This window comes from Haliotis rufescens, unplaced genomic scaffold (genome assembly GCF_023055435.1).
Source record: "Haliotis rufescens isolate VD_foot unplaced genomic scaffold, xgHalRufe1.0.p SCAF_7, whole genome shotgun sequence".
Taxonomy (NCBI): Eukaryota; Metazoa; Mollusca; class Gastropoda; order Lepetellida; family Haliotidae; genus Haliotis; species Haliotis rufescens.
In genome coordinates, this window is record NW_025964361.1 from 4,880,224 (window position 1) to 4,896,718 (window position 16,495).

At 42.1% G+C, this 16,495-nt stretch overlaps 1 protein-coding gene across 1 annotated transcript in view; it reads right to left on the reverse strand.

Moving 5' to 3' along the window:
* LOC124149612 (biorientation of chromosomes in cell division protein 1-like 1) overlaps positions 1-16,495 on the reverse strand; it is a 59,771-nt gene that overhangs the window by 19,837 nt on the left and 23,439 nt on the right. The window contains exons 3-5 of the mRNA XM_046521314.2: positions 7,316-7,475; positions 1,633-1,666; positions 174-312 (exon numbers count right to left, since the gene is read on the reverse strand). Coding sequence (XP_046377270.2) covers positions 174-312; positions 1,633-1,666; positions 7,316-7,475 — 333 coding nt within the window. The remainder of the gene's footprint in view (positions 1-173; positions 313-1,632; positions 1,667-7,315; positions 7,476-16,495) is intronic.

A 16,495-nucleotide genomic window follows, 5' to 3' on the forward strand; every position in this document is an offset into this window, starting at 1 on the left:
TCGACTTAAGGATTAGGAAGTTTTTCATCTGAACATAACATAAGAAGTAATGCAACTTTCCATGACTCGACAAGTAAAGAAAGCAGTTTCGAGAAAAACGTTTTTAAAATACCGAGTGATACGTAAACGTTACGTTGAGATAACGACGTTCGAGATAAGGACCGTCGACTCACCTGTTTGTAGATGGCGTGGAAGACGTCCATGGGGCTACCGAGATCCACGTTCTTGGCAGCAGGATGAAGTTCATCATCATTTGCCTTGTGTTCCTCGAACAGCTGCAGCTGTAGCGTAACGCCATGTTCCTCCTCCTTCCTGTAACACGTTAACAACGACGTCAGCGACATATTAAACTGCCCCCACGGGTGGATCTACATCCACTCATAGCTGCCGTGGAAGTGACATAACAAGTTTGCTCTGGAACAATCCAGCTCAAACTTAAAGGTCTCCATCGACGCCATTTTGGCAAGGATAGTCTAATGCAAATGTTGCTGGTGACTGCTAATTTAAGTTGAAATTTATTTATCAAGCTCAACCTGCAAATAACTGGTCACAAATCAGCAGAGTTAGGTTGTCTAAACTTGGATTGGACAGAGACAAATGACCACGTGGCCTTGACTGGACAAAGGTCTTGTATTTGGGATCTTAACAGCTAAGCAATCATGGCATCAGGGCGAAGCACTGTGAACTCCATATTGAAGCCACCGGGTTATCGTTTGATGGTATTTAGTTCTTTTGAAACTTAACTTGTTTTTTCGTTCTTTATATCCTTGATATATACCTTAATATATGAACGCTGAATCGAATACAGCGTTGTCTTACATACACGCTCATCTAAGCCGATTTCAGTGCCCATTAGTGTGGATTTGAACTAACATATTTCTTTTTCTATCAATTCAGAAGTTGTATGAACTTTGATAAAACTACTTATATGTTTTACCTACAAGATGACCGAATACAACTTGAATTATTCGTTAGTTTCCATGTCGTCAAGCGATGTAAAGAGACTGGTATAACTATGTTACTATGTAGGTGGTATTCGGAAAGGAGAAAGGGTATTCAGAGCTTACATGTGATTGAATACTGTTTAACGCCGCATCAGCAATTTTGCAGCTTCTCATGGCGAGGCAGAACCTAAACCATCTTCGTCCGTACGCCAATCACAACCACCAATAAATTAATGAAATTATACAACTAAGTTTGACGCATCAGTGACACAAAATGATGTCCGTTGTAATTCCCTATTTTGACTTGTACCATATGTTTCCGTGTTTTTTCAGGTGAACAATTGACTTGCCTTTGCATGTGTTTGTGACGGGTGTCACAGGTGGGGCGGGATACCCTAATCGTTTCGCGAACACCTGGTATCATTACTATTTGATAGTGATTCATAAACACCTGCTCGTGATATAGTCGGAATCGTACAATCGACTCGCTTTATACAGAGATTTCTATTGGATATGGAAAGGGTTTTGTCGCTTTATTTACATGAAAAGATGATACACGCAAGACGGTACCCCACATACATTCCTATCTTCATGTTTCCCTGTTTACTGCCAGTGCGAAAACACATGCATGCCTTCTATAACGCTTAACTACGTAATAGGTGGGTCACGTAACAGTGATTCGTCTTACCTGAGCGAATTTAGGACGTCTTGTAGCTTGAGACCTGAAATAAAGGAAAAACGTGGAATTAAAATCTATATGTACTTCAACGCCCTGAGGTTATCACTTTATCTATTGATAATGTTCCTATATAGATATAGCATCCAAAATAAATATATGTTGTTGTTTTTTTACAGTGAGGAACGAAGGCACACCCATGTCTCACAGAAGCTACATCCGGGATATACGGGTTGTTTTGTTTGAAGGTCACAGCTGTTATTCATGTTGTCAAGGTGTCTGTACACCCATTCAAACATGGGTGACGAAAGGACTATTTACGAGGATGTTTCTAAAGGATGAGATGATAGGTAGAAGATAGTCATCAGTAGATTCTATCAATGTTTGATGCAAGTCATGGATGAAAAACATTCAATCGCATGGAAAAATTCCCAGTGTTGCGTCCATTCAATTGAACACATGCGCACAAACGTTAATTTAAACCAACGAGGAAGCTTCACTTTTTATATGTTTTAAACTTAGGTTCGGGAGTGTTGGTTGTTAAAACTCTCATATACTCACTTCAGAAAGAAACGACGTTATTTGAACGCGGTATTACATCCATTTACTAAGGAAAGTGCTATGTCATCCCCAAATGGGGGCGGTCGGGTAGCCTAGTTGTTAAAGCGTTCGCTCGTCACGCCGAAGACCCGGGTTCGAATCCCGACATGGGTACAATGTGTGAAGCCCATTTCTGGTGCCCCCCGCCGTGATATTGTTTGAATATTGCTAAAAGCGGCGTAAAACCAAACTCACTCACTCACTCATCCCCAAATGTGAAGCATCTACCCCCCACTATCTGTTATTTAAAAAGATACCATTTCAGACGCATAAAACCCATATTCAAATGTATGAAGATCAGGGTGCCGTTGTACAAAACAACCTTAGCGCTACGACCTTCGTAAGTCTATGTTAAGGTATGGAAGTTACGATCACCTCAGCGCTAAGATTGCTTTGAACAACGGCACCCTGGCGTATAACGACGTCATAAGACAAGTACATGTACACACGTATTCCAAAATATAGATTATACAGATGCATACCGTCGTATACACATTGGGGAAAGTTGTATACAGGGTATTATACAGACAATATTCAGATGTATACAATGTACAAATATACATATGTATACAGGTAACTATAGATGCAATAGTCTCTAAAGAATGAAGAACGAATCTCGACAAGAAAGAAGAGATAATTATCTCAGTGAGGACTCTGAGACGTCGAGTCGCGTAAGAGTTTTAGGAATAGTTACTGTAGTACAACAAAGGATGGGTGGTATTTGAGAGTTCTTCTTCTGAAATGAGTCGGATGAACATACACAGGGGTCGCAAGCGTCGAGCTCCAGAGGCACAGCGAAAACTGAAGCTCTATTTCAACACCTAGTTAAAATGTCAAATTGGTTTTTCTTCAAGGGTCGCGTTCATCCCTGTGAAGTGTAGAGAAGTGCTAAGTCACAAGTTTGAAGGTCGCAATTTTGGCAAGCGGACGCCATGCAAATCAAAGCTAACAAGACAAGATGTGATTAAAATACTTCTAATGAGTGTATCAAAACTAGAATAAACATATTCCTCACATACGTAACATTTCGAAAATGCCGGTGTGTGATCATGCATGATACGTACTTTGTAAGATGGGAGGTCAATGAATTCAGCATTGAGGTATGCATGCATGCATGTATTTTCAATTTCTACCGTTATAGTCAGTCATAAATGTTTTGAAGCATTATCCTTTCTATGATATCATCACTACCCCTTTTTAGTTATTGAAAGTCTTTCTGAGACGTCACGAGTGTTCTTTCTAAATCATGATAATCGCCCCTGGGCTACCCTTTTTCTGTTATCATGATGTCGTGATTACCATGTCTGTGACATCATTGCTATCATGATCACCCCTTACATAATGACTTACATCACGATAACCCGTTCAGTGCATAATGACTGCCATTCCGTGATAACGTGATTACCATTTCTGTTACATCAGGATAACCTGTTCTGTGCATAATGTCTGCCGCTCTGTGATAACGTGATTGCCATTTCTGTTTCATCAGGATAACCTGTTCTGTGCGTAATGACTGCCGCTCTGTGATAACATGATTACCATTTCTGTTACATCAGGATAACCTGTTCTGTGCATAATGACTGCCATTCTGTGATAACGTGATTACCATTTCTGTTACATCAGGATAACCTGTTCTGTGCATAATGACTGCCATTCTGTGATAACGTGATTACCATTTCTGTTACATCACAATTACCCGTTTATCCGACTTTCCTCGGTACCATTACCCTTATTTTCTTATCTGTTTCAAAACACGCTAATGTATGGTTTTACGGAACACATTGTGTCGATCTGTGTTGACGAAAAGGGATAACCCCACGTCACGCCTCCGCGGAAAGGTCAACTAGGCCGATTCGTTACGCAGCAATTAGAGACAATATTTACCTACGACTTGTTGGAACTATGTACAGGGGAGAAGTCGTCAGGTGAACTGGCGACCGGGCTATTTCTAGTTGTCGGGGGACAGTACCACTAAGGCAGTTGGAAGCACCGAGCACAATACGACATCGCCTAATTGCAACCATTTAATCCCGGTACATAATAGTCCCGAAAACCCCAAGAAACAGTTGTGTGTTTTGTACGGAATTGCCCAGCATCTTTCTATTTGCTCAATGTGAGAATGAAAGCCAGACTTGCTTTGATGGGTAAGGTTGGTGTTAGGTAAAGCAAACTTATTGTATTGGCTTGGAGTGTTTTTGATGACGTAGAATTACCTTAATTACGAAAGGACCCCTGACAAGAGTACATTCTACAAATGGTGGCGGACAGTAAACGTTGACAACAATGCTGAAGTATTTATGTATTCTGTCTGTGTTGTCGATCTGGGAAAAGGGCGGTTGGGAGGCCTAGTGGTTATAGCGTTGTCTCAGCACACAGTTCAAATCCCAACCCATTCTTGGGCCCGCTTGCACAAAGCAATCTGAGCGCTAAGACCATCGTAACTCCATACTTTAACATATGCTTACAAGTCGTTGCGCTAAGATTGCATTGTGATCAGATTAAAAACAGTAAACTACGTTTATAAAGAACACGCCTATAACGCACTGACCGATATAACGAACTTATTTTTAGTCCCGTCCATGTGTTTATATATGCTGTATATATGCTTATAAAGAACTACGGTTTTACGAACTAAAATGAGTGGTCCCTTTGAGTTCGTTATAATCGTAGTTTATTGTAATTATAATAGGATGACTGCCATTTCAGAAGAACCACAAGACCCCCTCTGCGCATATCAAGAGAAGATCCTTGACCAATACCTCCTGATGTCAGTGGACACGGGTCAGAGGGTGGACGTATTTCACGGCCAAAATAACACTGGAAACTTAAACCATATTCATGAAGTCTCTTGACCCTATCACCTCGCCTAATGACCATCGCCTTGTATTTATGAGTATGTAGTGTTGGGCAGTCGAGGGCTGACCTCAGTCTGTCCTCACAACTCTGGCCATGGTCCAGCAACAATCAGTATATACATGTTATTGTGTCCATCAATAGGCGAGCCCGACCAGAGGATCAGTGAGAAGTATCAAGGATTTCTTCACAAAGGCCTTGTCATGACCACAAGCATGGCCAAGACGACCATCCATACAGCCCCTGTGAGAAGGATCAAACACGTCTGTTTGCCATCCGTCTTCAAGTCTTCGTGTTCATAAACATGGCTATAAGACGGGTTAGTGTTTATCATTTGATAAACAGAAAATATTTAGATACGATTTTGACAGTGCTGTGTACCTTGATCAGGTTTATTCAAGCTGCACCCGTTTTGTGGAGCTGCACTGGAGAGTGAAAGGCCTTGAACTATCTTGCCCATCCCCCGTATGAGCAATTAAACAGGTAGATAGACTGAATAAGGTATTGGGGATCACAGTGCCAGCGTTCCAACGTGCGTGGGTAGAGGGGCGCTCCTTAATATATTTAGGTTAAGGTCGTCTACTAACCTGATTAGATTGGTGAAGTTTCATATATGTAAAATAGTTTTTGACTTGACTAATCTGATAAGACCCAGGGGTTGAACATTCATATATGTTAAATAGTCTTTGGCTCGACCAATCTGATTAGATCCAGGGGTTGAACATTCATATATGTAAAATAGTCTTTGACTTTGCTAATCTGATAAGATTCAGTGAGGATTCATATATGTAGAATAGTCTTTGATTTTACTAATCTGATTAGATTCAGGGGCTGAAGATTCATATATGAATAATAGTCTCCGAAGTCGCTAAAATTCGACACGGGGCTAGCGTTTTATTCGTCACGGTTGAGGGTACACGTGGTCAGACAAGATAATCAGCTATACAGTAAAGTTATATGTGTTAAGGGTGCAGGTGCTAGGTTATCTTGGACTTTCAAGAACGAGGTCACCTGAAGCACAACTTTGGTATTCGTCACACTTGGCTTGAGGTTGGATACGTCTGTATTGAAGTCTACTAAACTATGCGAGCAGGAGTAGGAGGGATGCGGGATGAGTTGCTTTTAACAAGGGATGGTCTGTCTGGCCCAGAACGCTGACACCGGGATATAAACGAAATTATTACTTACGAAATACCCTCATCATAACTGAAGGGGTTGCATATTCATGCACAGGCGTCTCAACAATTATGTTTACACCCTTCAGAAATATATGCAAATTTCACAAAGCGCAGATGCGTAACAAACACATTGTAACCCCTAAAGGTCTGGCGTGGAATGGGGTGTATAATGCAAGGGGGCCAGGTATGACTAGAGGTCATGTTGAGCGTTAGCGTGACAGACACAGGGTGGGGACGGGTGTAGGGGTGAGACAAGGTTTGACAATACCGCTCTTCTTGTTTAACAAATAATATATTTATGACAATCTTCAACAAAAAAACACTTTTCAACGCTGGTCTCCCGGTGGGGGAATGAGGGGGGAGTCAGGGATGAGGCTGTTACCGGCACGGCGTTACGCCAACGTTTCTCAGTCGTGCGGGGTATAATACGGCGCGTAAAGCGAGAAGCGGTGAAGGGTTTGTAGCGACTTCTCGACTTATTTACCGCCGGTTTGTTGAATGTCCACCGATCGTGATAAAACGCAGCGCAACATGCCGCACACAGACCTATTCGTCACACCGAGGGCACGAGATGCGACAGTAAGGGTTCGCAACGCTGCTGGTACGGAGGACAGGGCCCTCGCATGCGTCACTACTATACGACACTGTATTTGTATATTCAGTTCGACGATTGAGTGAGGGAGGGAGGATTGGCGACGCATTATTCCAGTAATATCATTGAGGGGATGCAAAGGATCAACATCAACATAGTGTATCATCCCCATTCTACAGATCTTTACAATAATAATTTCCATCCCCTAACACAGACACAGCTGCTACTGCCTTGTTGGTCGAAGCTCGCTTCAACGAATCTGACGTGATGTAATATATTAAGTATCCTCTTCGTAACTTTTGGTTTAAGCCAAGGAGCCTTAAATATTTTGAAATTGTGTCGGATACCGAGGGACACTTTAACCATTTTTAAACTAATATAATGAAGACGTCCCAATTGCACTTTTTGAAGAGTATTGTAATGGGAGTGTGTTCCAAGGTATGAAAGTAGCATTTGGTAATTTGTTACATACCATAGAATTCGTTCCTGACCCGGATTCGGTCTTCGACATCCTCTGTGTAGATGATGACACAGTTGATGAACTCGAGCAGGATGACTTTGTAGTGGACATTGTCCGTGCGGGTCAGTTCGTCCAACACCAGGGAGAAGCGGTATCGTTTCTTCTTGCTCGTCTGTAACAAGAGATAGGTTTTACAGTGCATGATGATACAAATAATAACATAGGAAGAGGCTAGGCTTTGTAATGATTTATATAAGTATAAACGTCCTCCTGGGACATATGCCCGAGTTGCTGCAGATGCACTAAGGATAGACTTGTTGCTGCTGCATATAAGTACAAACGTCTTGCTAAGACATAGGACATATTTGTTGCTGGTGCAATAACAATTGTTGCCGATTCCTATATGTAAAAACTTCCTGTTGAACCATAAGCCATATTTGTTACTGATGAACAAAGGGAGGACCTATTGCTGATTAATATGATACGGTTAAACCTGTTGCTGAATCAGTATGGTAAAGACAATATATCGCTAATGCTCAATAAACATGTTGCTGATGCGTGTGGTAAGGAAAGACTTACTGATGCTTATAAGGATAGATGTGTTAAAGATGCGGAAGATGATGATATATTTGTTTATGCTTATAAGGGTAAACATGTTGTTGCATAGAAGATCAACCTCATTGCTGACCCACTTGGTGGGGGTAAACTTGATGCACTTACGTTAAGGGTAACGAGGGGTAGGTGAACGTGTAACAGGGTAATTGTAGCTCATTAGACGATAAGGTAAAGTCAATAGTAACTTGCGTTTCCAATATGAACTAGTTCAGAGGCAGTTCATTCTGCATTCATCACTGTGGGGTTATCACACGATCTCAAAGCCCACAAGAGCGATCGGGATCGGCTAACTTAACTACTTCCCTATGTACACCATGTAAAGGCCGTGCGTGGGTATACCGTGATAGAAAATGCTGCAATTTTCTATAATTGCTCAAATTATAATTGACTTGTTTCTGGAAACGTGATAAACATAATTCGCTGTTGTTACTGAGTTTGTGTCCCTGGGTTTCGCGTGAATCACGTGTTGGAGTGTTGGAGTGTTGTCACTGGCCTTGATGGCGGCGAGATGGACTGAGACAAGACATACATGTATCACGCTCTGCTTGAACTAAAACACGGAGGCCTGATGGGCGAGATATACGTGTAATTAGCACGGAAAGACGCTGTCAGGGTCGTCTCAGGTGACATCGTTAGACAGGGTGGACACGGGGTGACCTTTGACACGCTTGTGGACACAGTGTAACGGTAAATACCAAAATACATTGTCCTTAACACTAATTACTATTGGAACGCCAAACATCTATTGGAATTGACCGTTAGACAAGAGGACTTCACGACTCAGAGGCCATGGCGGATCTGGAATGGACATAATGTATGCCGTTGTATATATCACGGAAGGGAGGGGGAGTGGGAGAGGGTGGGGGGAGGGGAATGGGTGTGAGTCATGATGGCCTTCGAAGCCATGTTAAGGGTCGTTTGGGTGGCCTGGATGATACAGCGATCTCTTGACGCGACCAATACCAAGTTCGATTCCCACATGGGTACAATGTTTGCATGGCTCTGCACCCTTGTTAGAACACATCTCAAGCAGTGTATTGCATATTGTAAGAGACAATATGATGGGGTGGCCGTGACTTGTTTGTCTGCACGTTATCGTACTCCGACGGCGTTGGACTTTGACTTTGGCTGTGACTTTCACAAGAACAACCCCCAAGCTGGAATATGGTTGTCTGCGGCGTTAAACAACATTCACTCGCGGTCCCCTCGCACAATACTGATGGAATATTGCCACAAGTGACGCAAACCGAAATATGACTCTAAACCCTAAACAACCCTTATATTGGCCTTCCATAGTCTCTGCAACTGAAGATCTTCGACCCTTTCGGGAATTTCTTTTCAATGATTCTTTTCAGAACAATCTATTTTTTGTCCCAGTTGTATCCAGCAAAATATGTATTTACTGAGCACCATCAAACAATCTATTCATTTCACTTTTAACACAAATAGACAACCAAATGGATGCTGATTAAATTCAACATTTCATAGTTTCGTCCCACGTTCTGGTCCGTCAGTGTTCATCACAAGCGTTTATTCCGAGCCCCGAAGCCAAAGTCGACTGTCAAGCCTTGTATAAACCCATCCCTGACACCGCTAGGAACATCACTGCCCCAGTAAGCTGCCAAATCCTCAACCATGCACTAGGACCAAGTGTGTTCGATGTTCAAATTGCTGCGTTTATTCGTATCCTGGCCCTGAAGCTTGGGTAAAGATAGCCACTGTCCTTCTCGCCGGGATCCTATTGTCCTCACGACTGGACAAACTACAGCTCAGTTAGAGATGTTAGCACAGCAAAGGCTTTGCCACACCTTTGAAGCAGTTTTCACACAAACAGTATCAGCCCGTACGCTTGCCCCGCCATATCATAAACAATAGTGCATTGCCATATTCTGTTAACTAACTCACCCGATCCGCCCCCGGCCTATTCAGTGTTGTTGACTATACTTATATAAATATTGGAATAAACTGTTATAATCATCACCAGGGCTGATGGTGAGAAGGCATGAGACAGGATTTCTCAATTCGTTGTCCTTTTCCCTTTGGGATGCCTGAAAGGGGGGATGTCCCCTTGGGATGCTCTTTGGGAATCCAGGTTAGAATTAGTTCCCTGAAACCTATGCTTGTCGTCCGAGGCGACTTAATGGATCGGATGGTCAGGCTAGGTGAATTTTGGTTGATTGCGGGTCAGCGTTCCCCGACGGCATGGGACGTTACTCATTAATCACTGGTTCGTCTGGCCAGGCTGTATTATTGACATGCCAACATTTGGTGGAATATTTCTCAGCGTGGCTTCAAACAAACCACAAACACTCTTACATCCGTCGCCTGTCGCCATATACTTTCAATTTTCTTTACACGGGAGACCCGAAGCGTTCACTTTCATATCAATCATAAATAGAGAAATACAGACATATTCATTATAGGCTCCGTTTCAGCTTAAGATGTGACTGAGAGCAGGGTTTTCAGATTTTGGGAGGATCAAACGAGACCTGTATAGATGACACGGAGGTGGGCGTAGGGTTGGATTTGGGGCGGCGTGGTAGGACGCCATTACGTCAACTAGTTTCTGAAGTGTTTTCATGATAAGGGTCCTTTCATCAGAAGGACATACGTCGTCTCCTCCTTGTGGATCTAAGTCAATATATGAGCAGCCCGAGGAGAGGATAATTTGTATGTGTACCACAAGCATGGAATGGGGGCTACGTCACCGTCTCCACCGTCGTGAGGTTCATGGCGTTTTTGTGGTCCATGCGCCGCAGGGCGCTCATTCAGACGCTGTATGTTGATCCGCCGTGTTGAGACAGCGTGTTGGGAGGCTTCAACCAACGTCAACAGCTGCTCCACCGTCAACATGACACTGTGACGACTTGGTCTAACATCATGTCGACAATTGAAGGATTCAAACAAAGCCGATACTGTTACTAAATGAAAGTGTCCATCTTGTTTGTGTTCCCTCCCCTTTTTCTTTCTCTTCCTCCCTCTTCCTCTTCGTTTGACTTTATAATCACGGAAGTCAAACGTTCATGGTTCTGGTGTCACGCTGACGATGTTTGATTGGATACCGTAAACCCTATGACGTGACTCTGGTCAGTTTGGACACAAAGGCTTCTTAGAACCCTGCGATGACGTTACGTCAGAAAGGCGACCCCTCGATGACAGCACCAACAGGCACGTCCAACAGCATCAACAGCTTGGGCACAGCGTGTACAAATACTGATCCACGGCGGTCAGTGTGTCCAATATTTAATGTCCAGTATCAAAGACCACCCGCTCTTTTTCCAAATAACATCACATGTATCAAGCAGCCTTCCTAGAGAGTCAATACTGTTACGTCAAGTTCGTCAAATCTAGCCTTACGTCAGTTGCATTCCTATCATTCACAGCAACGTCGATGATAGGACAAATGTCTTAAAACTTAATCTACTACTCTGGCGTTTATGATACAAGCAGAACATAACATATCCAAAACAATGTCTCGTACAACAGTCAAAAGTACTTAACCTTCAAGCTTCCAAAATGGCGGCCGGCGTTACCCGGATTACGAAGTCTACGGTCACGTGATATCTATTGTCTGATATTGCTTGTAACATACATTGTCTACAAAAAGCTTCGGTGTGAGTCAATAATCATAGCTGTGTCACCTCAGCGCAACACTGTCGATATTTTTTCACCCTATCTCATACCCTTCATATTCTTCTCGTAATAATTTCATGAATCCACACGCGTCAAGAACAATCTGCAGCGTCAGCGTGAAACCCACACGTGGACCATACTCGTATGATACAGATATTCGGTTAATGGGGTTATATCAGATATATAATATAGATCACATGATGCAACAAACTCCCGCTTGTCGTGGACGTGTTTGACAACAGATGTTTAATTTGTTGCTATAGGTCGATAACAGGGATTGCTTGGACGGGCCGATGACTCACCATCCAGTCTATATCTAGGCGGAGTAGGCACACTAAAAATCATAAGGGGAGCTCATTACAACTGCACACTGCCGTGAACATACAACTCTGGAGCCATTGTGCACCTACATTGAACAGAGAGTGAAAGTGTGACGCCTCTAGCCTGAACCACAAATACACCTCTGTGTTAAACATATATTTAACCGTTTAGGACCAATAGGCGTGGTTATCAATAGATCACACTGAATGGGTGTGTGTATACGTGCTATTACACATCTCTTATCTATTATACAAATTCAATGGGCAGTTCTTTAAGTTGGTATTTATAATTTTTAGTGACGGTTGGCAGTGGGTGGGTGAGTGAGTGGGTGGGTGGGTGGGTGGGTGAGTGGATGGGTGGGTGGGTGGGTGGGTGGGTGGGTGGGTGAGTGAGTGAGTGAGTGATTGAGTAAGAAAGTGAGCGAGTGAGTGAGTGAGTGAGTGAGTTTACGCCGCTTTAGCAATATTCCAGCAATATCACGGCGGGGACACCAGAAATGGGCTTCACACATTGTACCGATATCCGAAATCGAACCCGGGTGTCACTTCGGCGTGACAAGCGAACGCTTTAACCACTAGGCTACCCGACCGCCCCGGCAATGACTAACTACAAGTCATATAAATCCAACGTTGATGAAGTCTTCTGTTTTTTTCTTTATTCAACATATTCTTTATACATATTTCTTGATATATGTCACAAGGAGTAATTCATTGAAAAATTATACAAAAATATTAACTAAACATCCTCGACCATAATGATACAGGGAATCGTCAATTATACACAAATAAGAAATTCATGTGACTTCCTTGGATAAATTAGCTGTTCCCGTGCTAACCTTAACTTCGACAAATAATGTTCGAGATAACAGTTGCCCCAACAACGTATCTTAAAAATATGATCGTGTTCAAGTTAAAAAGATCTTTACATTGTTCATCGTGTCCACTAAATGGCTGCCACTCGGTCAACTTTGTTTGTAGTACATAACCAACGACAATATTGAGAAGGTCGTCGACTGGATTACCACAGCTCGGGCAACTGGATCAGTGCCATGAGTGAGACCTCATGAAAGATGGCGGCAGGTTGTGAACAAAGTGTTGACTGGGGCAGAATTAAGGGACTTGTAGAGACCGCGTCAATTACCCGTACCTAAACCCCAATTCTCAGTTCCCTATCTCTCTAATGCTGTGTATACCACCAGTGATTGAAACGACAATTTCGAGCCTACTAGTCAAAAGGAAAAACAATTTATTTACGGTACATTGTATTCTACAGTAAAATTAGGATTAATACGGCTCGTGTAAACCACCTGTGTAATTGCCAACAATGGACCTCATGGTTGAAGGGGCTTTTTCACAAGTGGTCTTACATCAAATAATCCCACATGTTATTAACATTGATCAATTATTCGCAATATGCATGCCATCGAAGCGTCAAAAGTACTCTAATGCAAGCGCGATAACACTCACCAATATCTTTGGATACGTATTAGAGACCTTCATAAAATGAGATACTTTAGACCACTGGAATTGATTTGGTCAAATGTTCTCTACTCTCAAATCATATAAGTTTTTACAAATGTAAATTATGTAAATGATCAGCTATCACCATGTTTTTTAATGTTTTCCTTCTATTTCACGTATTGCATCTTGTCTTTGACATACAATACCGGTGTGAGACAAGGAAAGCTACTACCACCGGACTTCTTGCTGTTCATTGCAGGGTAGACAGGACACGGTTATAAAATCTTTCCATATGACCCTCGTATCTTGAACCAGCAGTATCACGACTCGCATAATCACATGCATTGAAATCGTAGGTCCTCTCGGTCACCGCAATGTATTAAACATATTTGAATACACCGTTACCTGTCAGGAAGACACCGCGCTGTAAGGAGCTTCCATACAGAACCGTGACGCTACTTTGAATGGCAATGTGAAGGACATTGTGGTGTGCTGACTACGTTGTTATAGCAGTAGATATTAACGCATGTCATTCGCAGATAACACTATGTCAGAATGTAGAACTAATTTGTCATCTGACCTGACCTTGTTGCAGTTAATATTACATTCGGTGCAAATGAATCATTTCGGCATTTTTCAGGGACATCTATTCTGTAGACCCATTCAGGAAAAAATGAAACTCCCGGGAATAAAATTAAACTGGTAAAGAAATTTATACTCTTTCAGGTCCTGTCTTTGGCAACCATAGAAATGATTATATTGAATTCTAAATTTATATGCCTCTAATCTGACATATCGAAAATAGGATACACGAGAAAAAAGTTCTTGGCATCATCTTGATTGGGGTTTGTTATACCTTTTAGGTCGGGGGTATATAGTTATACCAAGCTTCCGTCCGTCCGTCCGTCCGAAAACTTTGTCCGCGCGATTTCTCTTGAACTATTCAGTGGATTCATCTCAAATTTAGTACATATAATCTGTGTCATATGGAGTGGTGCAGTCAAAAGAAAAAAAATGTTTTTATTAATTTTCCAATTTTTTTTTGAATTTTTCAAACCCTAACCCTATCTATTATTTAGTTTGAAACTACTGACACACAAGGCAGGTCGGGGGTATTAGTGAGCCACGCTCTCTTTTGCCCTTGTTGGTATATAGTTCTAACACTGAGAAACTAGCCATCAGCAAAACCTCCACACGGAACTACGTGAACATGTTAATACAATATATGAACTTGTCACACTCATTAACACAAACCGTAGATGGCTTCACGGAATATTTCGTTACCGTGACAACGCAGTTCGAAGAATAAGTAAACAGAAAGGCGAACTTGTTAAGTAAACCAGTGATTGAAGGCCTGGACGTTCGACAAGTTTGTGACATTACGAGTGAGAAAAACACTAGGTGATTGTTTATTACGCTGATGTATGTGAGTGGATTGACACAGGGAGACGACCACCTGACACCCATACCATCCTCCGTGATGGTCCTAATTACGTTATACAATAGACAGGTTATATGGCTGACTATATAGGTGATCTATGGCTGACCGTTATGGCTATCGTCCCGAGCTCTCAAGTCACCTTTGTTAAAATCTAAGCATAAAAACCATAATTCTATACCTTTGTTATTTAATGAAACATATATTTCCATTGTAATCACTAATCCACCAATATAACTGCTGTCGACCAAGGTGATAGCTACTCAAACGGCGCCTATTGTAACGATGATAGCACGATTGCTTGCTGTTAATGACGTATCGTCAGACAAGGGACAACGAACTTTGACAACCATTGAAAAAGATCCGGGGATGATTATACAGGTACACCGGTAAGACACCGCCAAGTGTGACCATGCTTTTGCCAATCAAACACTTTCAATAGCCAGGTTTCCTCACTATATAGACCATGTTTACAGAGAGAAATCTTATGTCAATGTAACATTTTATGGATGTGAATAGATGCATATATAACTAAGGCGGTTGACTATGTCGGTAGTAGATTGCCCTCGGGGGCTGCCAGCAGTGGGTTTTCAAATGTTACACATATTGCTCATTAATTGTAGGGGTTGGGAATGGGGGTGAGGAGAATCAACAGATGACACACAAAAAAACGTGACAGTTTCATGGAGAGGGTGGTGAAACAGTGCACAATTTTCATAAGGATCATAAAAAAATATTATACATTACTTTTTGTTTTCATAACAAGCTACTTTAAACTTGTCGACATGGAAAAGAGGTGTTGCGAAAAAAATAGATTATCATGCATTTGAGTATTTTTAAGATACTCGTGAACAGTTTTCGACCTAATGATTGATTTGGACTGGTTTAAATGGGACACACATGCATCCTGGTTTTTCGGGTATCTCCAATTTGTCACTGTATTCATAGCGCACTCCACCCTTTAGGAGTGAGTATCTAGTACAAGGTAGACACTTAAAGCCGCAGTTTGCATCGTTTTCCTGGAGATGTTCAAGAGCTTTAAGCTTCCGTAACAGCAATGACAGCCATAAATCTTTAGTTTAAGCCAAAGGGAAATTAAATAAAGATTTGTTCTGGGCGAAGAGGACGTACAGCCACCACACAGGCTTCAGAAGCCAGCCTTACCAGATCCATCCACAAATCAGCGTCCAGCCTGACAGGTACATGTCAACAATGTATGTAAAAGATATTACTTATAACCGTAGTACAGGTTACAGCAGAGATAAACCCGTTACGCCATTCCGCCACTGAAGGAACACTTGATATGTTCAAGTTTGAGTGTCAGATGTAGCTTAATCAGATCCAAGAACCCTTATGCAGCATTACGTATGGCCTATCACATTGCTGGCTGTGAGGAATGCTCTCCAAGTATACAATAGCCAGCAGTGTGCTCCTTGTCACAAGAATAAGTCCCTAGTCCATACCCTGTTCAACAAACATTCTCCATGAGCTTCGAGAGGCGTTGTTTTCAAGCTGTGTCACTTGTCCAACATCAACGGATTATTGTAAGATCTGCGTAAATACTTCAAGGATATGATTTGCTGGAATTGTCTTTAATATCCTGCAATATGCGCCATGCCTACAACGTATTTGTCCATTACGAACATCGTGGTAATTAAATGTCTTAAATGTCGTCAATATGCCAGGCTTGTGTTACTAAGAACAATGCGTACAGATTTACGGTGT